This window comes from Pristiophorus japonicus, chromosome 16 (genome assembly GCF_044704955.1).
Source record: "Pristiophorus japonicus isolate sPriJap1 chromosome 16, sPriJap1.hap1, whole genome shotgun sequence".
In the NCBI taxonomy this organism is placed as follows: Eukaryota; Metazoa; Chordata; class Chondrichthyes; family Pristiophoridae; genus Pristiophorus; species Pristiophorus japonicus.
The window spans coordinates 114,045,482-114,072,355 of NC_091992.1; the positions used below are offsets into that span (position 1 = coordinate 114,045,482).

General features: G+C 39.9%; 1 protein-coding gene across 1 annotated transcript; it reads left to right on the forward strand.

Moving 5' to 3' along the window:
• The first annotated feature begins 1,594 nt into the window (after window positions 1–1,594).
• On the forward strand, window positions 1,595–26,874 carry cbx2 (chromobox homolog 2 (Drosophila Pc class)). The gene is made up of 5 exons (XM_070857705.1): window positions 1,595–1,687; window positions 1,835–1,878; window positions 9,870–9,935; window positions 10,313–10,382; window positions 23,005–26,874. Exons 1-5 carry the CDS (start codon window positions 1,616–1,618, stop codon window positions 24,496–24,498), a joined length of 1,746 nt encoding a protein of 581 aa, XP_070713806.1. The 5' UTR covers window positions 1,595–1,615; the 3' UTR covers window positions 24,499–26,874.

The window sequence follows — 26,874 nt, forward strand, 5'->3', positions numbered from 1 at the left end:
GTATCATCCAAAAGGTGGCATCACTAACAATGCTACAGTTTCTCAATATTGCACCGAAGTCAGTCTAGATTGTATGCTCCTGTAGTGTGCTTGAATGCACAAGAGTCAAACACATTACAGATGCACACAACCAGCAATGCACAACTGAATAATATTAGCTCACTTTTAATTTATCTTGCCTCCTGTCATTATTTAATTGTACAGAAAATGAAGAGTAATTGTCAAAAAGCCAAACAAATTTACAAAATAACTGATTCTTGATATGTCTCCTGTGGATTCCTGGAAAGTACCTGTAGCATTCAGGTTGAAGGCAGTCATGACATTCACTATCCCTGGTAGTGAATTTCGGTGACTGTCAGTGCAAATCTGTGTGGGCTAGGTGACCATCGTCATCATAGGCAGTCTAACTTTTGTGCCGAGAGAAATAAAATATAGAATTTTCTATTATGGATGTTTGAGTGGCCCAACAGTCTGAGCGGCCCCCGGCCTGCGAGCACCATCGGAACAGGCCGGGGAGCGGAAGGAGCAGCGTGACGGCATACCACTCCAGGGAGCAGCACGTGCTGGCGCAGGAGAGCAACGGCAGTGAAGAGGGATGTCACCAAGGTCTAGGTCGGTGATTGGAGCGTGGGCAGATACATCAGGAGTGGCGAGGTTGGAGCGAAAGAGTGGCGAGAGATTGTAGTGGGACTAGGTGACACACCTCAGCCAGCCTCCCTTGGTAGGGAAATTGAGGGACATTTTTGAGAATGTTAAAATGGTCGGATCCTTTTTATGTGAACAAAATAAACTTAGGAGTTACTTAAGCAATGAATATAGCCAATAAAAGGAGTCAGCCACCTGCTGGAAAGTGACAGTGCAATATTAGAATGTCTTTGTTCCCATGCTGGTTAACAGTATAACATTTTCCACAATTATGTCGGGTGAACTTCCACTTTAGTAAATAAGCATGTGCAACAACAATGTTTCATTTAACCTTGGTAGCTGAGAAAATTCTTACAGTAGTTAGTAAAATATTAAAAACTGCTTATTTTTAGGGGAAAAAAGCACAGACTCATACTTTATTATCAAAATTCAAGATATAAAAAACGATGGAGACAAATTGCAAACTTATTCAAAGAACATAAGAAAAGAGTGATTTTAACTGAAGCAAATCTATTGTTCTTTGGAAGTCAGAGAGATTTAACGGGCTGTCATTGTCAAGGGATGTTTTGCGTAAGTTAAAGAAGTTGGGTAAGTTTTTGGAAAAGCAACCAGAATAAAAAAAACTTGGCTGCATTTTATATCGAATGGCACTAAAGAACAGCTCTTTAAAGCAATCCTAACTATTTGTGGAAAGTTGTGCTACACAGTGTATTTTAGCGTGTTTATCCTTTGTCTGCTCGCTTTTTGATTGATTGCAGAGCTTGCAGCGCCGAGAGGGTTAATCCGATGACTCTGTGCTGAACGTTCTCCCTTCACTTGGCAACCGCTGACCCGTGCCTAGCAACGGTCAGACTCGGCGCCAGCCGATTGGCCGGTGGGCGATGGGGGTGACGTCACGGCTGGGAGGCCGGAGTGACGGAGCAGGAGGGGGGGAGGAGGGGAGTGGACAAAGTGGAGAAACGGCGCGAGGATGGAGGAGCTGAGCGCTGTGGGAGAGCAAGTTTTCGCAGCGGAATGCATTCTGAGGAAAAGACTGAGAAAGGTCGGGGAGGGGGTTGGTGGTGGGATTTTTTTGTGTTTTTTTTTAAATAACGAAAAAAAGGAGTTTGGAAAACCGCCTCACGATATTGCACAGGGTTTTCATTCGGGGTGATGTGCGTGAATTGATTTATTGTTGTTTATTTTCTAGGGGAAGCTGGAGTACTTGGTGAAGTGGAGAGGATGGTCTTCCAAGTGAGTGGCATCAGGTTTAACAATACAACAACAGGGGCAGCGTGCTCTCAACTCCAGCAACGGGCTGGGCTGAGAGCTTCATCCTTTGTTTGCCCTTTTTCCTCTCTTATTTCCCTGCATTTTATTTCTTCTTATCACTTCCATTAAAAAAAACACATGCTGTGTTCTGTTTCCCTGTACTTATATTTTACAAGCCCCCATAACTATACCTTTTTTGTTTTGCTGCCTTTCCACCCTTTGATCTTTAGTTGTTGATTTGTGCCATCTATTGTATAATATATCTGTAACCATTGAAATTAGTCAATTTTCCTCCGGTGATTTCTACCCGTGCTATATCTTGCTCAGGGATTTGAAACTTCATTCTCTTAACTTTTTTTTAAATTTCTGTTTTTATGCTCAAATTCTGACTTAGTTTCACTTTTGTTAAATGGTAATATATTTGTTTTTACAGATGCTTTTTAAAATTTTATAAGATTCCCCCTTTTTTTTTGCTTACCTCTCCAGCCGTGTTTGCTTTAATCACTTCAACGCAATACTTTTGTATCTTTCCAAAGGTGTTTGAGACGATGTGATAGTTGTAAATTAAGAAAATAGTTGCACTAAAATATAAAATTTTGGGATAGTAAACTTACCCTTTCTGAATGTTCATTATATTTTGAATAAGGTAGATTTTTTTAATGTTTGCTGGTTTATCATAAAGAATTAATCACACTGGTTGTGTTTTGTTGCATCTTAATGGCTTCAGGTTGCTTAATATTTATTTTCGTTTAGTTCCTGGAATTATTTTATACTTGTAGTCTTCTAACATGCATTGTGATTGCACGCACTCTTTGGGTGTGATAACTACTTTTGTTTTTTTTTAAATATGGCAGATAGTATGCTAATAAGAAGCTGCTTTTGTTTTGATGTGATCAGGTGGCTTCACAATAACAAGCTGTTCCCTGTTCCACAGTTTAATTCCTTTCCATCTGCCCCCTACAAAAGTACATCAGTTTTTCTGTATGGGACCAAGTGACAAGGTTATGATACCGTCTTCACTCAGTTTTTGTATAGCTGTTGGACTTACGTTTTTGTTAGTTGTAGGAGAAAGAATACAATATATTTGGCCTGAGCTTTTGCAAACTAACAAAATTGGTGTGTTATCCTTTTGCTTGATGTTTGTGGCAGTGAGGATGGGAGTTAGAAGTAAAATCAAGTTAGGAGACAAAAGTGGAGTTGGAAGAGGTATTATTGGCACGGGAGCCAAGATTGTGCTGCAACTGAACTTATGAGACTGCTTTTTACCGTCTAACCCAAAAGAACAATAATGGCTTAGTTTCAGAACTAGTGCAAACCATCGTATTTATGTTGCAGTGTTGTGAGGGGCACCACTTTCAGTTTTAAGATGCAACAGACATGGAATCTTGGCTGAAACATTCCACTTGCTAACTAACCTGGGGCTACTTTCTAGCAGCCACTTATCAACCTGTAAGTAACATTATCCCTCGTCTCCAATTCCTTACAGTTTATTTCTCTGCTTTCTTGCTCTGCATAATCCTTTGTGGCCTTTTGGATTCCTTTCCCGCTCAAATGATCAGCTCTGAATCTAAACCATTAAAGGCACTGTATTCCCGTTGGGCTTAGTTTCTTCTGCTTAAAGAATAAGTAATAGTTTTTTTTTTATGAGGGAAAATTTTCTTAAAACCCTACATTTGTGTAATGGTTCTCTAAGGTATTTGCTATGGGGCTATTACTTTCTTCTGAAGATGAGTGATTTTACAGTATAACTATTTAAAAGTCACAAAACTCAAATTAACTGCTACTTTTGCAATACATTCTATTACTTTTTAGTAATCTTGAGGTAGTAACTTGTTGAACAAAGAGCCTAATAGACCTTAATGTGTTCAGCATTGTACAAAAATGTAACATAATCTATTCTCTTTCTCCCCTTCCCCAACCTAATTAGGAACATTTTAGGATTCTTTTACTGTGAAAGTGACTTAAACAGGCAAATCACAATAGTATCATATAACTGCAATTTTTAAAAAAACTTTCATTAATGATGTACTACAACAAACAAAGCCACCCTCTACCTTGGCATTTCAATGTATAAATGCTTGTGTGTGTTGCAGAGGAAGGGAAGAAATGAGCTCCTTAAACTCTGCCAAATATTAACACCCTTAATAGCATAAATGAGATGCATGAACTAACTTTTTTTTAAAGTATGTTTTTATACTTGCTCAATTATAAGCATTTCATTTTTACTTCAAAACTGCTCCTGTGACTGGGAAATCTCGGGCACTTGCATATGTCAATTAAACCACAGCAAGGGCTTCACCCATTCGGGCTGTGCATGTGGTCGCCATTGTGTTTAATTCCACTGTTTTACAATTGTAGGGAAATGAAGTGTAGATCATCACATTTGGACTTGATTGTCAGAATTTCCTCTCAAATTGGTTCACAATATTTTGAATGAGACATTTGCATTTACAGGAAAGTCAACATCAGATCCGTCATAGGAAAGGGTCTACTTCAAAAATTCCATTTTTATCATCATCTAATCTTCTAGGGAAGCATTAAGATGTTTATGAGAAGAATAATGTTGTATAGCGCTTCTGAAAGGACTGCCAGGTATTAATTCTTTAGATGGAAACTGTACACCAATTAGAGATGGCACATGGATGCTTTATCCGCATGATTACTGTGGGGAGAGTTGTGCATTGCCAAGTGACGTGCTGCACCATTTTGCTACCAGCAGTAGGCTATTGACCATTGGGTTCTTTGCCCTGGCTGTGCAATATGAAGTTGCTTCAGGAATGGAGTTATATTTACAAGGATTGTGATTGACCATGAGGTGATTCATAACCTCAAATCATATGATTTTATAACACAGAAGGAGGCCAATTGTACCGTTGGAGCTCTGATAGCCTTATTGCCCTAACCTTTTCCTGCATCCTTTAAAAAATTTTCTTTTCCTTGGTTAGGTTTCCTGTCCTACAAGGGTCAAATTATGATCTTCTAGCAGCTGATCAGTTCCATCTTGCTCAGCTAACCTGTTTCACTATCTTCAAGACCAAGTGATATTCTATAAGCTCCAGTGCAAGCTTACTACTGGGAATACTGCTTCCACTGTTTGAAAAACCTTCACAAACTTGTGCACCATTTTCTCCTCTATACCTGCAGACAGCACAGGAAGTCTGCCATCAGTGGGAATGAAGCCTAGAAATCCCAGATATTGGAAAAAGTTAATAGAGGAAAGCCCAGAATATAAGGCCCTTATGGAATCAACTCAAAATCAGTACGAGAAAGTGCCACAGCCTACATAAATTCCACTTCTCTTAGGTGTGTGAAAAATAGCAGAACAATAGCCAGAACAAGAGACTTGTGCACACCTTTTTGGTTTGAATGCAATACTGAATGTTGAGGTTTTTTTAAGTTGAAACATTAAACCGTGGCTTTGTCTGCCTATAAAGGTTGATGCAAAAGATCCTATGGCACTATTCGAAGAAGAACAGTAGAATTCTCCCAGGATCCTGGCCAGCATTTATCCATCTGCGTAACATTTATTCCTCTGGCAGTATTTATCCCTCAACCAATACTTTCAAATCAGATTGACTGGTCATTTCTCATTTGCTATTTATGGGACCTTGTGTGTGCAAAATGAGAGTTGTGTTTGTCAACAGTAACTACATTGCAGAAATAATTCATTGGCTGTGAAATGCTTTGGGACGTCCTGAGGGCATGAAAGGTGCTACACACAACTTTTTACAATGATAAACTTCCATGTGGCACAATATATTTGTATGCTCATGATTCTCCTCACAGCAAGTTCCAACGTTGCCTGTGCCATCATAGGAAAATTGATAGGCAGATCACCCCAGCCTGTTCTCTTATACCTATCCGGGAACAATTTGTGCTGAGACCTGGGAAAGTAAATGGTGCACAGTGCGATATAATAAAAAAAATGTAAACATGAGAGTGGAAACATAATACAACATAAATCTCGAGTACACCTACCTTTTTTAAAAACAAAGTTAACATTTTTTTCTTTGTATTCTTTCATCTTTATTCCTTATTCTATTTGCTTTTATTACTTTGCTCTAGTTTAACATACTCTTTTTTTTTCTAGCTTCCGTATTTTCTAATCCATTTATCTGACATGCCGGTTTCTGCTTACTAACTCTGTTATTTCCTAGTACTCAACCTTCATTTCAGCTTGAATCTGCTATTTGTTTTTCCTTACCCAGACTGGTGCAGTGCTGAAGGTTACTTTGCTGCATGCTCCTGAAGCCGCCTCCTTCACCCTTCATTCCATTCCAGCAAAACAGGAAAGCAAAATGAATATTTCCCCCACACACTAAACAGTCACCTCATCAGGCCTGTCTGGCTTACCGCATCTCTAATAGTTGCTGGTATAGCTCTGCAGGAGAACGCTGAGACTTCAGTTGGGCAATTGTAATGGATGCAATACCTAGGACCCCAAGGTCCTAGTGCCTGCAGTTTGTTGAAAGAACTGACAACAGAGCGATTTTGCATTCTATTTTTACTTAAAGACATTTTAAAGTGATTGTGAATAAGACTGCATTCTGGGTAAACCTGTATTTATAATTCATAGATTTAAAGAGATTTATTGTTGCAATATGAATAGTAAATCATATTAAGGCATTTTTATTTTCCTGTCACATCTCTTCTGTGTTTCTGTCATTATTTGTTCTTTCATATTTATAGTATTCTACATTTTTGTTCTGATCTCACATTCTTTTTACAAGCAGTCTTTAAAGTCAATCTCAGGTTATCAGTCTGAGAAATTAATGTACAGTGTGGAATATTTGATAATTGGTTTTTAAAAAGTCGACCTATTTAAAATCTGTTATTTGTATTAAATTATTTTTGATCCAAATTTGGGATAAAACAGATATCCAGAAAATCCCAATGTTAAATTTTCATTAATTCTGTGAGCCTGACTACTGATGTACACAATCTTCTTATTTTTGACCCTAAGCTAAGCTTCTGACTCCAGATTCTCTCCATTGCAAAGATTGCCTACCTCCACCTCCGTAATATCACCGTTCTTCACACCCGTCTGATGCTGAAACCTTCCTTTGTGCCTGTGGTCCCTCCAGACTTTACTATTCCAATATCTTCCTAGCCGTCCTCCCATGAACATCAGATCACCCAAAACTCTGGTGCATGTATCCTATCCCACACTTAATCCATTGCCTGTCCTTGCTGATCTACATTGGCTCCCAGTACCCCAATTGCTCAAATTTATCATTATCATCCTTGTCCTTAAATCCTTCTACAGCCTTCCTCCGCCCTATCTCTAAACCCCGTCAAGTACTACAGCCCCCTCGGGACTCTACATTGTTCTGACTCCAGCTTCTTGTTTATCCCCCTCCTTTCATCCACCATTGGTGATCATGTCTATAGCCCACATGCCTCACGTTCTGGAATTCTCTCCCTAAACCCCTTAGCCTCTCTACCTCACTCTCTCCTGTAAGACTTTTCTTAAAACCCAGCTCATTGAGCAAGCTTTTGGTTACCCTTCCCAATCGCTCCTTGTTTGGTTCAGCAGCCATTTTTCCCTCTCCTTGAAGTGCCTTGCAGCATTTTAGTATGTTAAAGGCACTATTTAGGTGCAAATTGTTGTTGTTCTAGTTTCCGTACAGATTCTTTTCATTGCTGTCTTAATATTTTCACTTTCAGTGCAGGTACTAGTGGTTTACACAGACTGAAATGGATGGTGAACAGTATAAATGCAGGGAATATCCTACTCCATCGCACAATTGTACCACAAAATTGGTGCTTGTGCAATTCGTGTACAAAAGCTTATACAAAAGTTGCCTAACATATTCATATGACATGTGTCTGTCTGCTGCTTCAACCAATGTATTAAACTTTTAAATGGGCTAATTCCTGAATTGAAACTACTGGATAGAGGAATGTCGTATAAACCTGTTAAACATTTGCACACTAATATTAGAAACAGTTCTTAGCTTTATGCTGCATTTAGAACTACAAACCATTAAAAATGCATTCACGACTGCTCTGCGTGAAAATTAAGCTTTAGTTAATTTTTAGTTATGGCCCGGAATTTGCAGTTGTAGGATTTGCTGTCATTACTCTAAAACTAACAGCAACTTCTGGAGTCTGCACATGCACATTTAAACACAGAAATCCTGAAGTTGCTGTCAGTATGCCCTGCTCCTCCACAGGGTGCACTGTTGCAGTCCTCGTAGATGAAAATCAATTAGAAATCACTATATTAACGTAAACTTCTACTTTTTATGCTCTCTTCTCGCTGTAAAAACCCCTTGAAAAAGTTGATCCTTGTTGATTGAAGTAAAACTAGTTTTTTTAACGGCGTACTAAGTCATAATTACTGCTGAACAACCTCTCTGGCCCTGAAAAACTAATTCTATATTTGTGCAGTGTCATTTTCTCCATTCCTTGATTTAAAAAAAAAATGCATTTTTGATTTTTTTTTTTCAAGTTTGTTTAAGAAATTTCAGCTTCTATCATCTTTATTTCGCTTTCTGTAAAATTATAAAAAGTGAATGATAAAACCTGCTTATTACTTCCTGGTTTGCTGTCTGAGAATTCCTCAATGTGATTGGAAGCTTAGCCTGCTTGATGACATCACTGTTGCTGGATGCCAGAGATCCTCTATAGATGGGGTCAGAATGAAATTAACACTGGAAAAAGTGAAATTGACATTGCAGTGCTCGCTAAAAGTCTGTGGGCAGCTTTCTTCGAGGTCAGCGCCAAGCGCTGCCACTTCGCCGCTTAACGCAAAATCCGGGCGAATATCTTCCTTGTGCACAAAAGTCTTGGGTTTGGCCTTGGTGTACTGGTTCAGTTTTAATTAACAAAACTGACTTCACAGTAAATTGTTAGTTTGTTGGACACTGTTGTATCAGTGTAAAAGCTACAGCTCTTATCTCTTTTTCAATGTAATTCTCCAGTTTCAGAATAGGCAGGATTTTCGGCATGTTTGCGACCGGGTTTTCGCCACGATTTGACCCTCCGTGGTGAAAACCCGGTCGCAAAACCCGGGCGGGATCCTCGGGTACTTGTTTGCGGCGGCGCTATTAAGTACTGCCGGGGAGAGGTGCGCCGACGTGCAATGACTCCGATTGTGTTTGCGTCCGAGTTTTGGCACTCTCCCGACCCGTATGCTGCGCCCAGAATAGCGACAGGTCAAACCTGTTGGTGTAGCCCTGCCAGCAGCGGTAACTTTGAAAACCTGCAAAAAAGATAAGTTAAAAGTTTTCATTAATTTTTTTGCAGTGATTACATAGTTAAGGGTCTTGTAAATGTTTTTGGAATTTCTAAAAAAATGTTTTTCCCCCTCCCAAGGCCTCTCGCAGCGCTCCCGGCCCTGGACTAAAGTTGCCGAAACTTGCAGCAAATGCTTGTGTAACGCTTCCCTTATCGACACAAATGCCGAAAGTTCAGGCTAAAAACGGTAGCACAGCGAAAACAGTAAGTTTCACGTATCGCTACCGTTTTCGCCGAAAAACCCCAAAAGCCGAAAATAGACTCTAAATAGTGCCAATTCAATAATAAAATGTCAAACATTTATTTAAAAATAATCAGATATAATAAAACAGAAATTTAACAAGAAATATCTAAAATAAAAGAATTGTAGGATGGGGATTTGGCAAAGCTTTATATTTTTAATTTAGTTTGATCTAGTTCAAAAGTGCATTCAACAGTTTTACAATTAATTATGGAGGGTAATGTTACATTTCAACATTAGGAAGATTTATTTGATTAAAATAGCGGCTTGTCTACAGTCATAATTTTGACCGTTTTGCCAATTTTTAGCATAGGCTTAAACGAAAGTGTACTGCACTTAATACATAGGTAAATGGCAGAAATATCAGTAAATCAATAATTACATTTACAGGATTAAAATTAAACACGATGTTCAGTAGCGTAACAGAAGTACGACATCTAGATTATGCTTCGCCTTGTTAATGACGCATTGTGCTGTGTTCTTCTGATAGACATAATAGCTGGGAGCCAGAGGAAAATATTCTTGATCCACGACTCCTGCTAGCTTTTCAAAGGAGGTAAGAATGTTTGAATACCACTTTCTTCTTTTCCTTCTCCCCCCCCCCCCCCCCCCCCCCTTCATCCTATTTCCTGCTCTACATCCAAAACAAGAGGGTGAGCAGGTCACCTGTACCTTCTGCCAATCCTGGTGCTCATGCAAATACTTTGAAGCACAAAAGCTCAGCTGCCCCTCCCATGCTTCTATTTATTTAAATTTTCCTCCACTTCGTTTACTTGCTCCACGACAGTGCGGCTGAGATTGGGAACTCTCACCTTTTTGCTTTACGCTCCATGCTTGGGCGGCATGCTGGGAGTTATTAATAACCATGTAAATATTTGGTTCCATTGGGAGTAACTATGGAAACTTTTTTATTTTTACTTTTGTTTGTTGCAGCCAACAAGAGAAAGAACTGCAGAATCGGAAACGAGGCAAGAGGCCCAGGGGTAGACCACGAAAACATGTGGTACGATTGATTTTTTTGTTGTTGTTTTGTGTCAGGCTAATGGTGAAAAGTGTGCTTTGTGTTGATTTCAGTAGAACTGGTGCTTAAATTAGCTCAAGACACATTAGTATTGCAAGAAAAACATTGCTAGAGCACCACAGAAAAGCCGTGTTGTAAACTCGGATAACAAGCAGTTTTAACGTGAAGTTAATTTTGAAGGATTTGCACTACAATCAGTTAGTCAGGTAAATGATAAATGCGTAACAGCATCCAAAACCAATTTCAGATCCTGTCCTGATTTTATAAAGAGCATTATTATAAATATTTAATGACAATTTCCCCAGAGTTTTACTTTCAGATAATAACTAGAACCTGCTCCTGTTGGTTACGTTTTAGTTCAGTTAGCAGTCAGCCACATCTGTTCGGGCTTCAATGGAATCATTTCATGTGGAAAATAATAATGGCTCATTTATTTAAAATGCAAGTTCTCTCGCTTAACAGACAATACAATTCAAATTGTGACTCTTTCTAATGGACAAGTTAAAAACTCTTTTTGATGATCAGATATTACTTTACTATTGTGTAAAGTATCATAGATGTTTACAGCCCAGAAGGAGGCCATTCAGCTCAATTGTGTCTGTCGGCTGTAAAAGAGCTATCCTGCCTAATCCCACTTTCCAGCTCTTGGTCGGCAGTCTTGTAGGTTATGACACTTCAAGTGCATAACCACTTGTGTTTAAAGTGAACATTCCACTGTGATTGCTTGATCAACCATAACAAATCCTTTGATTGCTCATGTAGATTTTTTTCATCATTTTTGCAGTGAAATGGGCAGGCACATGGCGGACTAATTTCAATACAGAGAAGTGTGAAGTGATGTATTTTGGGAGGAACAATGAGGAGAGGCACTACAAGACAATTGGTACAATTTTAAATGGGGTGCAGGAACAGAGAACTGGGGGTTCACGTACACACAATTTTTAACGGTAGCAGGGCAAGTTGATAAAGCTGCTTTTTTTTTTAAAAAAAGCATCTGGGATTCTTGGCTTTATAAATCCAGGCAGAGTACAAAAGCAAGGAGGTTTTGTTAAACCTTTATAAATTACTGGTTAGGCCTCAGCTGGTGTATTGGTCCAATTCTGGGCACCACACTTTAGAAAGGATGTCAAGTCCTTTGGGAAGGTGCAGAGGAGATTTACAAGAATGATACCAGGGATAAGGAACTTCAGTTTTGTGGAGAAACTAGAGAAGCTGGAATTGTTCTCCTTTAGAGCAGAGAAGGTTGAGGTGAGTAGAGATGTTCAAAATTATGAGCAGTTTTAATAGAATAAATAAGGAGAAATTATTGCCACTGAGAGGAGGGTTGGTAACCAGAGGACACAGATTTAAGATAATTGGCAAAAGAACCAGAGGGCAGATGAGGAGATCTTTATTTTATGATCTGTCATGTACTGCCTGAAAGAGTGGTGGAAGCAGATTCAATAGTAACTTTCAAAAGGGAATTGGATATATACTTGGCGGGGGGGGGAGTTGCAGGGCTATATGGAAGGAGCAAAGGAGTGGGACTAATTGGATAGCTTTTTCAAAGATCTGAAATGAGCACGATGGGCTGAATGGCCTCCTGTGTTCTATTATCAGCTGCATCAGGTTAGACCAAAATTTTTATTTTTGATTTAACTTTCAGCACTCTTCTAAGTATTAAATCTAGAATAAACATAGGTCAATATTTTTATCTTTAATGATTGGAGAAAATGTGCCAAAATAAGCAACGTTACTGTATGATGTATATACTAACACACGAGGTTGGGATTTAAAAAAAAAAAAACATTTTTGTTTACACTTTAGTTGTGCATGAGCAGAATGGTAGATGTTTGTAAATACTCAGGAATCAATTGATGGGCCAGAATTTACTGTAAAATTAATGGTGATATATAACGGTGAACACCGTTAACATGTGCAAAGTGAACTGCAACTTCCGGCGAGCGCAGATGTGCCGTTAAACGTTAAAATCTGGAAGTTGCTGTCCGAGATGCATGAAAACGACATCTCGCTGTATTGCTCCCCATTCAAATGTATTGAACAGCATGAAGTTCCTGTAATGGCGTTGTAGATATGGACTAAACTCACCACAGAAAGTTAGGACTTGTCCATTTCAATCTAAAGTACCCTTTTGTAACAACATGATAAATGTTAATTACTGCCACATACGTTTTCACGTAGCTTAAGGTGCAGCTTTTAAAAGTGTGGAGTCTCATTCCTTCAGCTTTTAACTGTTGTTGGAGATTTTTCTTTCTCTTGAGCCACTCTTTCTTTCCCTCTCTATTTTTCTTTCTGTACCTGATTTGACATTGAATTCACTATTCTAACTTACACTTCCTGATTCAGATTCTGCGCTGTTGATTAATAATTCTTCAATCTGACTGGTTAAGGCAATACACAATTGCTTGTCCTGTTCACACAGGTCCCAGTGCACTGTAGAGAGCACCGCACCGCACCATTCAATGCAGCAACTTGACCTGCAAAAAATCATGGAAACTAAATGCCATTTGTTTGCTGGTTACAGTAAATTCTGATCCTTGTCTTAACTGCCCGAGCGTAAAGAATCATCTGGACCGAGCACTTAAAGTGTAATCGCAGGTCCGTAACAGAACCCATTCAATTTTCCTTCCATTTGTATTAATGGAAGAAAATCGACAGACTGTAATCCTCTCTGTCCAGTTTTCCTCTTTATCCTCTGTGCAGGGGATGCTTGATGCCTAGGTGCTAAAGATGAAGAGTTACTACCAAAACTCATTCAGTATAAGAGATGAAATCTGGGTCCCTCAGATTAAAGTCTCTTCCGTTTGAAGGAATGGTATTAATTGTGAGAAAATAAAATCTGTCGCACTTAATTTTGAAACTTTACACGTTTTAAAAAAAAAAAATCGAAGTTGGTGCTCTGTTACAGTCTCTGTCCATCCTTTTGGTTCATCTACAAGCAACTCTTCAGTTAAGTAAAATTCACTGTCTATCTGTCTGAACATCTTATATTAAACTTATCCAATATTTCTTTTAATGCTGTGGAATTTGTCAAAGAGTTGAATAAATATATCGCTGTTCCTTCATTGTCGCTGGGTCAAAATTCTGGAACTCCATTCCTAATAGCACTGTGGGAGTACCTTCACCACACGGACTGCAGCAGTTCAAGAAGGCAGCTCACCACCACATTCTCAAGGCAGTTAGGGATGGGCAATAAATGCTGGCCTTGCTAGCGATGCCCTCCATCCTGTGAATGAATAAAAACATTTTTTTTAATGATTCCGGTTCAGACTACCAAAGTATCTGGAGGCAGGCACAATAAGAGGGTGCATCTCTTGCTAGTGTTGAGAATGTCATGGAACTAACAGTATGAGGAGAATTATTTCACTACCCTCTCGCTCTCCAATCCCACCTTAATTCCACTGCTTAAAAAAAAGCAGTACATTTGGTTCAGGAGAAAAATCCAGACCCAATAACCTGATGGATTCCAAAAGGTTTGGACTCCAGGTGGAATCAGAATATATGGACAAGGGAACAATGTATATTTTCACATCACTTTAACCGACAGCAGAAACATATGGTTCACGTAATAAATGTCACTAAAGGTGTGGGGTAATGCCTATTACGCAATGTAATAGGTGTAATATTTTTAGATTTACTACAAATCCAGGCAGTGTGCACTATAAGCTCTCGCCTCCTTAAAATAAACCTAATTAAATCCCTCACTCACTGCTTTCTGGTTGAAGAGTTACCACTTTGTATACTAAGTGCAATGCGATTTGCTTCCAAGAGCATCTTTAGGTGGCAATTGTCTGTTTTAGGAAGATGTTGGTCAACTAATCTAGACTGACACTCCCATTTCAATACTAAGGAAGTGCTGCATTGTCAAAGGTGCCATCCTTCAGATGAGAAGTCCCTGTTCTGGTGGTACCAGAATGTTCTGCAGTGACCTGGTCAATATTTGTCCCTCAACCAATAACTTTAAAAAAAAAACAGACCGATATGACATTGGACTCATTATTGTTTTGGGACTGTGCGAGTGTAGAATGGCTGCTGATTTTGTCTACATAGCAAACACTGCACTTCACAAAGTAATTTATTGTGTAAATTGCTTTGCACTGTTTCAGTATGAAAGGTACTTGTATAAATGTAAGTATTATGATTTATTAATTACTGTGGTGTTTTAGAGGCTGCCAAGTGTCTCATCTGTTAGTTTTGCAGATAAAATATGATTTTTACAAAACGAGTACAGCTTAAAAAAAAAGGAATAAACAACTCCATAATGAAGCCAACTGCTGAATGAAGAGTGGAAAACGAGTTATATTGGTGCAGGAATGTTTGCAAAGTATGGAAAGTTTTTGTGGGAATATCTGGAAATGTTTCTTATAAATCTCCTGCGCATTTGGGGAAAATGTAATCCTGGTTGTGCATGTATTTAAAGGATTGTCATTTTCAAGAAAAATTGTTTGGCAAATCTTTTTTACGGGTAAGGGCATTGTCTTTCAAGTATTTTAACCACTGAAGAGAGAAAGTTGGACAGACTATTTCCTGGGAGTTCTCGTTGGATAGAGCTCCCACTTGTTCTGATAAAGTGTCGCCCCCACAGTGACATATCTGACGGAGGGGATCTCCAATTATGTAGTGAATTAGATATGCAAGTCTGCATCATAGCACAAGTTGAATGTGCCATTGGGTGTTGGAGATCCTTTGTACAAATATATCTTTTTTTTTTTAAATAGATTTGCCATTCCAGAAATATATACTGTGTGTTGTACTTTACTCTGCTTTGAGTTTTCTGTAAGTTAAGCTTTTTAAATTGAGTATTGGAAGTGATTAGTTTTATCAGTCTGGAGCAAGGGGACTCAAAGAACACAAAAATTTAAGAAATAGGAGCAGGAGTAGGCCATTTGGCTCCACCATTCAATAAGATTATAGTTGATCTGAACATGGACTCAGCTCCACTTTCCTGCCCGCACCCCATAACCCTTTACTCCCTTATCGCTCAAAAATATGTCTATCTCCGCCTTAAATATATTCAGTGACCCAGCCTCCACAGCTCTCTTGGGCAGAGATTCCATAGATTTACAATCCTCGGAGAAGAAATTCCTCCTCACCTCAGTTTTAAATGGGCAGCCTCATATTCTGAGATTATGTCCCCTAGTTTTAGTTTCCCCTATGAGTGGAAATATCCTCTCTGCATTTACCTTGTCGAGCCCCCTCATTATTTTATATGTTTCGATAAGATCACACCTCATTCTTCTGAACTCCATTGAGTATAGGCCCAACCTACCTTCATAAGTCAATTGGGCTAACCTAACTGGTAGCAATGCGGTGGAGGAGGATTTCCTGGAATGTAGTAGGGATGGTTTTCTAGATCAATATGTCGAGGAACCAACCAGAGAGCTGGCCATCCTAGACTTGGTGATGTGTAATGAGAAGGGACTAATTAGCAATCTTGTTGTGCGAGGCCCCTTGGGGAAAAGTGACCATAACATGGTAGAATTCTTTATTAGGATGGAGAGTGACAAAGTTAATTCAGAAACCAAGGTCCAGAACTTAAGGAAAGGTAACTTTGACGGTATGAGGCGCAAATTGGCTAGATTAGACTGGCAAATGATACTTAAAGGATTGACGGTGGATAGGCAATGGCAAACCTTTAAAGATCATATGGATGAACTTCAACAATTGTACATCCCTGTCTGGAATAAAAATAAAATGGGGAAGGTGGCTCAACCGTGGCTAACAAGGGAAATTAAGGACAGTGTTAAATCCAAGGAAGAGGCATATAAATTGGCCAGAAAAAGCAGCAAACCTGAGGACTGGGAGAAATTTAGAATTCAGCAGAGGAAGACAAAAGGGTTTAATTAAGAGGGGGGAAATAGAGGAAGTTTGCTGGGAACATAAAAACTGACCGCAAAAGCTTCTATAGATATGTGAAGAGAAAAAGATTAGTGAAGACAAACGTAGGTCCCTTGCAGTCGGATTCAGGTGAATTTATAATGGGGAACAAAGAAATGGCAGACCAATTGAACAAATACTTTGGTTCTGTCTTCACGAAGGAAGACCCAAATAACCTACCGGATGTACTAGAGGACCGAGGGTCTAGTGAGAAGGAGGAACTGAAGGATATCCTTTATTAAGTGGGAAATTGATGGGATTGAAGGCTGATAAATCCCCAGGGCCTGATAGTCTACATCCCAGAGTACTTAAAGAAGTGGCCCTAGAAATAGTGGATGTGTTGGTGATCATTTTCCAACAGTCTATCGACTCTGGATCAGTCCCTATGGACTGGAGGGTAGCTAACGTAACACCACTTTTTTAAAAATAGGAGGGAGAGAGAAAACAGGTAATTATAGACCGGTTAGCCTGACATCAGTAGTGGGGAAAATGTTGGAATCAATCATTAAGGATGAAATAGCAGCGCATTTGGAAAGCAGTGACAGGATTGATCCAAGTCAGCATGGATTTATGAAAGGGAAATCATGCTTGATAAAACTTCTGGAATTATTTGAGGCTGTTTCCAGTAGAGTGGACAAGGGAGAACCAGTGGATGTGGTGTATTTGGACTTTCAAAAGGCTTTTGACAAGGTCCCACACAAGGGATTGGTGTGCAAAATCAAAGCACATGGTATTGGAGATAATGTACTGACGTGCATAGAGAACTGGTTGGCAGACAGGAAGCAGAGAGTCGGGATAAACGGGCCTTTTCAGAATGGCAGGAAGTGACTAGTGGAGTGCCGCAGGGCTCAGTGCTGGGACCCCAGCTCTTTACAATATATATTAATGATCTAGAGGATGGAATTGAGTGTAATATCTCCAAGTTTGCAGATGACACTAAACTGGGTGGCAGTGTGAACTGTGAGGAGGACGCTAAGAGGCTGCAGGGTGACTTGGACAGGTTAGGCGCGTGGGCATATGCATGGCAGATGCAGTATAATGTGGATAAATGTGAGGTTATCCACTTTGGGGGTAAAAACACGAAGGCAGAATATTATCTGAATGGCGGCAGATTAGGAAAAGGGGAGGTGCAGCGAGACCTGGGTGTCATGGTTCATCAGTCATTGAAAGTTGGCATGCAGGTACAGCAGGCGGTGAAGAAGACAAATGGTATGTTGGCCTTCATAGCTAGGGGATTTGAGTACAGGAGCAGGGAAGTCTTACTGCAGTTGTACTGGGCCTTGGTGAGGCCTCACCTGGAATATTGTGTTCAGTAATCTGAGGAAGGACATTCTTGCTATTGAGGGAGTGCAGCGAAGGTTCACCAGAATGATTCCAGGGATGGCTGGACTGACATATGAGGAGAGACTGGATCAACTGGGACTTTATACACTGGAGTTTAGAAAGATGAAAGGGGATCTCATAGAAACATATAAGATTCTGACAGGACTGGACAGGTTTGATGCGGGAAGAGTGTTCCTGATGTTGGGGAAGTCCAGAACCAGGGGACAGTCTTAGGATAAGGGGCAGGCCATTTAGGACTGAGATGAGGAGAAACTTCTTCACTCAGAGTTGTTAACCTGTGGAATTCTCTACCGCAGAGAGTTATTGGTGCTAGTTCATTGGATATATTCAAGAGGGAGTTAGATATGGCCCTTACGGCTAAAGGAATCAAGGAGAGAAAGCAGGAAAGGGGTACTGAAGGAATGATCAGCCATGATCTTATTGAATGGTGGTGCAGGCTCGAAGGGCCGAATGGCCTACTCCTGCACCTATTTTCTATGTTAACCCCTTCATCTCCAGAATCAACTAGTGAACCTTCTCTGAACAGCCTCCAATGCAAGTATATCCTTCCTTATAGACAGAGACCAAAACTGGATGCTGTACACCAGGTGTGGCCTCACCAATACCCTGTACAGTTGTAGCAGGACTTCTCTGCTTTTATACTCTATCCCCTTCAATAAAAGCCAACATTCCATTTGCCTTCCTGATTACTTGCTGTACCTGCATAATAACTTTTTATGTTTCATGCACGAGCACCCCCAGGTCCCTCTGTATTGCAGGACTTTGCAATTTTTCTCCATTTAAATTATAATTTGCTTTTCTATTTTTTTTTTCTGCCAAAGTGGATAACCTCACATTTTCTCACATTATACTCCATCTGCCAAGTTTTTGCCCACTCACTTTGCCTGTCTATCGATTTGCAGATTTTTTGTGGCCTCCTCACAATTTGCTTTCCCACCCATCTTGGTATCATCTGCAAACTTGGCTATATTAGACTCTGTCCCTTCATCCAAGTCATTAATATAGATTGTAAATAGTTGAGAACCCAGCACCGATCCCTGCAGCACCCCACTAGTTACTGTTTGCCAACCGGAAAATTACCCATTTATCCCGACTCTCTGTTTTCTGTTAGTTAGCCAATCCTCTATCCATGCTAATATATTACCCCCAAACGCTGTGAATTTTTATCTTGTGCAGTAACCTCTAATGTGGCACGTTATCGAATGTCTTCTGGAAATCCAAATGCACCACATCCACTGGTTCCCCTTTATCCATCCTGCTCATTACATCCTCAAAGAACTCCAGCAAATTTGTCAAACATGATTTCCCTTTCATAAGACCATGCTGACTCTGCTTGATTGAATTATGCTTTTCCAAATGTCCTGCTGTTGCTTCCTTAATAATGGACTCCAGCATTTTCCCAACAACAAATCTATAGTTTCCTGCTTTTTGTCTGCCTCCTTTTTTAAATAGGGGCGTTACATTTGCGGTTTTCCAATCTGCTGGGGCCGCCACAGAATCCAGGGAATTTTAATAGATTACAACCAATGCATCTATTATCTCCTGCAGCCACCTCTTTTAAGACCATAGGATGTAAGCCATCAGGTCCAGGGGATTTGTCCACCTTTAGTCCCATTATTTTACCGAGTACTACTTCATTAGTGATTGTATTAAGTTCCTCCCTCCCTATATAGCCCTTTGATTATTTACTATTGGGATGTTTTTAGTGTCTTCTACTGTGAAGACTGATACAAAATATTTGTTCAATGTCTCTGCCATTTCTCTGTTCTCCATTATTAATTCCACAATCTCATCCTCTTGGGGACCACCATTTACTTTAGCCACTTTTTTTTCCTTTTTATGTACCTGTAGAAACTCTTACTATCTGTTTTTATATTTTGTGCTAGTTTACTTTCATAATCTATCTTCCCTTGCTATTATTTTTTTAAGTCATTCTTTGCTGGCTTTTAAAAGCTTCCCAATCCTCTGGCCTCCTACTAGTCTTGGCCACAGTGTATTCCCTTGTTTTCAATTTGATACTTTCCCTTATTTCCTTAGTTAGCCATGGATGGTTATCCCTTCTCTTAGTCTTTCCTTCTCATTGGGATATATTTTTGTTGTGAGTTATGAAATATCTCCTTAAATGTCTGCCACTGCTCATCAACAGTCCTATACTTTAATCTTTTGTCCCAGTCCACTTTAGCCAACTCTGCCCTCATACCTTTGTAGTCTCCTTTATTTAAGCTTAGGACACTGGTTTGAGAACCAACTTTCTCACCCTCCAACTGAATTTGAAACACTCATTCCTAGAGTATCCTTTACTCAGAGATTGTTTATTAATTCTGTCTCATTACACAGTATCAGATCTAAGATAGCCTGCTCCCTGGTTGGTTCTGCAACATACTGCTCAAGGAGATTATCCCGGATACACTATGAATTCTTCCTCAAGGCTCCCCTAGCCAATTTGCTTGGTCCGATCAATATGAAGGTTAAAATCGTCCATGATTATTGCCGTTCCTTTATTACAAGCCTCCATTATTTCTTGACTTATACTCTGTCCAACAGTGTAGCTACTGTTAGAAATGGAATTAAAAGTTTTAAGCAAGAAATACGAGAAAGGAGAAAGTGTTGCAGTGTTCACAGCTTTGGCAGATGGATCGTGATTGCAGTAATTATGCTTTCTATCTCTAGTGTAAAAATAACAGACTACTACATCTATGTTCTACTAACACCAAAGTAGTGTTAACCACCTCCAAAAATTCTACTCACACAAAAACAATAAAGGAAATGTCAAAATTATTGGGTTTCAGGAATGTGACAGCAAGAATTTAAAACCTGGCCATTCCATCAGAAAGCCTGTTTTATTGTATTATTACAGTGCTTGATTTAACACAGCTGGTACCTTACGGGAATCGGCGACATCTAGTGCATAATCTAGATGACTGATCGCATTAGCTGCTTGGTTTTACAAGAAAATTGAATCATTTGTGAACAAAACTACATGTTAAAACTCATCCCCTCGCTCTCTAAAGTATGATTTTTCTTTAAAAAAAGACAGACAAGTATTTTCTCAGTTTGATAGTTGTGCTATCATTGTAGGCATGATTCCATAATTCTTCATTGGGAATGTTTAGTTGTTGAATTTGAAAGAATAAAATGCTAGTTGACAAAAGCGATTATGGGAAGAGAGTTGTAAAATGAGTTTCTCTTTAAATTTACATTTTTGCTCTCCCCTACTGCCAGTGCCCTACATCATCTCCCAGCGGAGTAACTAGACAGGAAACCTGCTTGTTCACTGCTGCCTCTCTGTAACTAATTACTAGAGGTACTCCTAGACAGCGACCTCAGGTGACTTGACATTGTTTTTCCTCCTTCGCCCTGGTAACCCAGACAAGATGATGAGCTGAGGCTGTATATAATTGTGATCACAGACCGACCGATCTTTTACAGCTGTATGGCACAGTACGTTGTAAACGACAAAACATTTTACGGCGGATTTTAGCTCTTGGATAACTGGCCAGCGGAGTGGCTGGGCTGACCTCCCCGTGTCTCCAGTGGGAGGCCAGGACCTCATTAACTTGCATCTGGTGAGCTGCACGCCCTGAACCGGTGTCTCGGTGCAGCTCTGAGCCAGCGCAATATCGGGCGGCCACGAGTTTGACCTGGCCCTTCAGTTAGGTAGGTCTGGAGGTGGGTACAAATGCAAAGGTGGGGGGAGGGGGGTGAAGCTTAGTGGAGCCTTCCTGACCAATGTACCCATTAATTTTTTTGGGGTGTGCGACCTCTTTAAGGGGCTAAGTGGCCCTTTCAAAATACTATGTACGTACGGTTTTCCTCATTGAAAAACCGACGAGCCAGCTGTACAGGAGGCTCAGAGAACCACACGGCTTAAAAGGAACATTGCTCCTGACCCCACAAAAATAATTTCAACCCTTGCCTTATCTGGCCTCTTCCTCCAGCTGCCAGGTTTTACTGAGCAGAGCGTCCATGGCTCATGCTCACCCAGTAGGCAGTTAATATTGCATCAGGGTCCTATGTATGTCATAGGACCCTGATTTACATCAATTAAGGAGGCTTCCACTTGATTCAGGTGGACATTTGGCTCACCCAACGGAAGGCCCTGGGAAAAATGGCAGTAGAATAGGGCGGTAAGTCTGCTATCACCTCGTTTCCACTGAGCAGAAGTTAAATTCCCCCTTTCTAAGCGCTTCTGCTTATTGCTTTTTTTCTCCATTTTCAGTTGTCTTATTCTTATTTTAACTTAATTTTTCTTCATTTCCATATATCAACTTTTACAGTTACTGTACCATTTTTTTAAAAATCCATATGGCAGTATATGGTGTAATCTTCCAGGTATATGCCCATGACAAGGAATCTCGAATGTTGGCAGTGTATTTTGGAAAAATGATTTTCTGTCCATTGAAATCTACGTGTTGTGCCCGTGCATGCTTGGAAAATACCCCAATAGCTTTACCTGGCAACTGGCATATGGTCTTGTCACTGGATGCAAAGAGAGGAAAAAACACTTCCTGTCTTCAGAATTGACATCCTTAGCTTTCGACACAAAATGAATTCTCGTTCTCGTGTAATAATCTATGGTTTTAATTGGGGACTAGATCATTAATGGTGCAGATTTGCAAGACTCTCTTGATTTCATGTCAGTGGTGCTGTCTTTCGGATGAGACGTTAAACCGCGGCCCCGTCTGCCCCCTCAGGTGGACGTAAAAGATCCCATGGCACTATTTAGAAGAAGAACAGGGGAGTTATTCCCGGTGTCCTGGCCAATATTTAGCACTCAATCAACATAACAAAAAAACAGATTATCTGGTCATTATCACATTGCTGTTTGTGGGAGTTTGCTGTGCACAAATTGGCGGCAGTATTTCCTTCATTACAACAGTGACTCCACTCAAAAGTACTTCATTGGCTGTAAAGCGCTTTGAGACGTTGAGTGGTGGTGAAAGGCACTATATAAATGAAAGTCTGTCTTTTTTCTAATGTGATGTTTATTGGATGAATAAACTTTGTTATAAATTGCCTTTGCCATAGATTGATTTTGAAAATAAGACTAAGATCTATATATTGATTACACTTGCTCTTGCAGCAATAACAGCTATGTATCTTTAAAGAAAGAGAAACAGAAAATGCTGGATATGTTCAGCAGGTCATGCACCGTCTGCAGTGAACAGACAAGTTGATGTTTCAGGTGTGAGTCCTTCATCAGAATGTTCCATGAAGAGCCCAATATGTCTATTCTCCCCATACCACAATGCTGTCTGATCTTTTTCTGAGTGTTTGCAGTATTTCCTGTTTTTGTATCTGATTTCCAGCATCTGTAATTTTGTTAATTGTAGAATTTTCCAGGGCCAGACTTAGTTTTTTTTTCCTTTTTTGTTTTGCGTAGGAACAAGAAACCCCTCTTTCTTCAAAATCGAGCAGTTCTTCTGACGAGGATGAGGATGATGACGACGATGACGACGACGAGGAGGAAGAAGAGGACAGTGATGATCAGCTCCAGTCGACATCCCGGAGCAATGAACGACGGGAAGAATCGGACCGTATCCCTCAGAAACGGACACAAACTGAAATCAGCCAAACTAAAACCGACCTGAAGGACACTGGCAAAAAGAAGCGCACCAGCACCAGCAAAGCCACTCGCAGTGACCTTCGGAAGAATGTCAAAATTAAACCAGGAAAAGCTTTAAAAACATCTGGAAATGATACCAGTGGTGACTCTGGAACAGATGAATCGTCAAAAGAGAAACTGGGAAAACCAGAGGGATCTGTGAGCGAGAATAACGGGGGATCAGAAAAAAGCACTTTGGAATCTCTGAGTGTAACTAGTGCAATGTTAAATTCAAGCATGTTCAATTCAGCAAAACCCATTAATCCCAGGTCAGGCTTGCAAACAGCAAATCGTACAGGATTAGGCCAGCACTCTTCCAGCATTCATCCTGCCAGTCCAATGACATTGAATAAATCTGCCTCTGAAATGCAGCCTGTGAACACGCCGGTGTTAAATCCACAAGGAGTGAATGAGAAAAATAAGGTTGGATTAATCAAGAATCCTGGAAATGCTAAAAACTCGATTGAGTTGTGCAAATCTGACTCTGACTCAAAGAATTTGAATATTCCTGGACCAATGAAGAACAATTCCAGTGTTTGTAGTTCAGCTAATCCAGGATCAAATTCCCAGGGTCTGAGCAGTCAAAGTGCAAGCGCCCTAGGTCGGAATTTACCAGCTTCAAACTCTCAGAACACTAACAATTCAGGATTAAATTTACATGCCTTAAACCTGCAGAGAACCAACAAGATGGGACTGAGTTCAAAGAGTGTGACTGGTTCAGGAGTCAATTCATCGGGTTTGACTTCAAAGAACAACATCAACAATATGTCATTTGTGATTTCCAGGAGTGTTGGGACTCCGGGGCTGAATTCGACTGAATTGAACTCGCATGTTGTTTCTAATAAAGTATTAAGTTCACAGACTGCCAATAGCCAGGCAATCTGTGAGAGCAGTGGGAAAGATGGTGTTGAGAAGGAGAATCAGATGAAAGTAGATAAGGAGGCTACAAACACTGCAATCCATCATTCCGACAACCAAATCAGGGACAGCGACAAAAAGGACATTTCATCTGAGACATCCAAGCAGAACAGCAACGTGCCAACAGAACTGAGCACAGGTGAGGAGACCATGAGTTCGGACTCAGATCACGACTCTTCATTTTCGAGCGTGGTTCCAAACCCATCCATTTCGATCCAGACAAACCAAGACTGGAAACCCACTCGCAGCCTGATCGAACACGTGTTTGTCACTGATGTAACTGCCAACCTGGTCACAGTGACAGTGAAGGAGAGTCCGACCAGCGTGGGCTTTTTCAACCTCCGACATTATTAGTTATTAGTTGAAAAGCAAACTCAAGTAATCGAATGTTAGTCTTCCACTAGAAATCAGTTTTTAATCTTGGCCTTTATGACCTCTTGACTTGTACTTTACAGCTGTAAGCACCATTTACAATGATGCACAAATCACAGTTTCTTCCACTTTGTCCGAACGAAAATAGTGTGTTTAAATAGAAAGTAGCCACTTTTTTGAAATGGCTAATTTTTTTTATCGGATTTATTCTGTCGATCAGTAGTCCAAGCCACAAAACGTATTGTTGTACATAGGATGTCTTTATGTAACTTGAGCCAGATTTGAGTATCTGCAAAGTCACATCCAGATTTGACTATCCATTTCAGTTTTTTATAAAATGAAGGTTGAAAAATGAAAAACACGAACAAATAAATGATTTGTATTGATGCCAGGAGCGGTAAAGCCTGGGGAGATCAGCCGTGAAGAAAGGCTACGTTTTAGTGACATATTCTAGGCGTTTAGTCAGTGCATGAAACTTTATAAATATAGAATGGAAGGGTGAACAGGGAGGAATAGTATAACTTGTTGCTGAAACAACTTAGGACTTTGATTTATATTTGTTAGGAAATGCAAGAAAGTTACTACGCAGCAACAAGTGTACATGCCCTTATCAGCAGAGAAAGGACGAGTATTGACCAAGTTATGGACAGTCAGGCCAGCTGGGAGTTAAAACGATAACCTACTACCAGAAAGACAGAACATCAACCATAATTGTTTGGGTTAATAAAATGAGTTTTCTGCAGACACAATTTGGGAAGTGAACAAATTAATGGGATTTGATAATTAGCTGTGCAATTTTAGTCTAATCCTTGTAGAGTAGAAGCTTCTTATTGAAATGCTTCTACAGTGGCCAAAATGTTTTGTTCAATGATCTGATCAAGAAAACTACAGAATGTACATGAGGTTTTTGGTTAACAGTGCCTATTAACCAGCGTTATGGACTCTGTCTAAGCCATGCTGATAAGATGTTAGAATCAAAATGACATTGAGGCCACCAGCAGTGTATCAAATGATGAGATGTGATTTTAAGCTGGTTTCATTGGGCAGTTTAGTTTAGGAACTAGATTATAGGGTGGGATAAAATACTAGTCTTTAATCTTTTGAGCAGATGTTTAATCCGTCTTGGTTGGATTCAAAGTATCTTTTCAAATTCTGAATTGAAATCTTCAGATTTTTTTAAAACATATTCAATCACTACTTCCTATTTACCTCAATCTGCATTTTTTATTCTTTTCAAGCATGCGGGTATCACGCACTAGGCGTTGGACCTTCACCGTGGAATCTCAATTTAAGTAACAACTGGAGTTTTGGCCACCAAGGCTTGAACCCATGAGTCCGATGATATGATGCAGAGTACATGGGAACAGGAATAGGCCATTCAGCCATTCGAGCCTGTTCCGCCATTCAATTAAATTATGGCTTGTCTGTACCATAACTCTTGTCACTGGAGACTCTTGCCTAATCTGTCCTTCTCAGTCTTTAAAAATTTCAATTGACTCAGCATCCACAGTCTTTTGGGGAGAGAATTCCACACTTCCACTACCCTTTGTGTGGTAAAAGTGCTTCCTGATTTCACTCTTGAATGGCCAAGCTCCAATTTTAAGATTGTGCCCCCTTGTTCTAGATTTCCGCACCAAAGAAAGTAGCTTCTCTGTATCTACTCTATATTAAATCCTATTCTAATTTTAAACATCTCAAATTGGATCACCCCTCAACCTTCTAAACTCAATATAACCCAGGATTATGCAACCTGTCCTCGTAATTTAACTCTAAGCCCCGTTATCATTCTAGTGAGTCTACGCTGTTGTGTTTCCCCCAAACCTCTCCCCAGTGTCTTTCCTGAGATGCGGTGCCCAGAACTGAACGCAATATTCCAGATGTGATCTGACCAAGTCTCTACAACTGAAGCATAACTTTCTCCCCTTTGTATTCCAACCCTCTTGAGATAAAGGTTAGTGTTCCATTAGCCTTTTTGATTAATATTTGTATCTACATGAGCTAAGTTTTAAACCTAATTAACAACCTTGCTGGTGGCTTTAAAATTAAATAGCTCACTGTCTAGCTGATAGATAAATGGCCATATGGATGATGCATTGGATAGTGACTGATGGTCATGAAACCAGACCTGAACGAGGAATTAATACCTTCAGGGGAGAGGAGAAAGAAGGGGGAAAAACTAACTTTTTATTATTATTGAGGTTTTGGATAGCTGTAGACTTAACCTTTTAGGCTAACTCTCAGCAGTAGGTTCAGCATTAACTTAATTTTTATAAAATTAAAATGTGTATCAAAGTGCTACTGTGAAATTGTTTTTGTACTCCAGTTTTCTCAAAGGAGCAGAAAGTAGGTGAATAAAAA

Excerpts from the sequence above, each read along its gene's own strand:
- cbx2 (XM_070857705.1), top strand. The coding sequence starts at position 1,616 with ATGGAGGAGCTGAGCGCTGTGGGAGAGCAAGTTTTCGCAGCGGAATGC. Across the intron at positions 9,936-10,312 it reads CTGCTAGCTTTTCAAAGGAG|CCAACAAGAGAAAGAACTGC; the intron begins GTAAGAATGTTT and ends TGTTTGTTGCAG. Across the intron at positions 10,383-23,004 it reads GTAGACCACGAAAACATGTG|GAACAAGAAACCCCTCTTTC; the intron begins GTACGATTGATT and ends TGTTTTGCGTAG.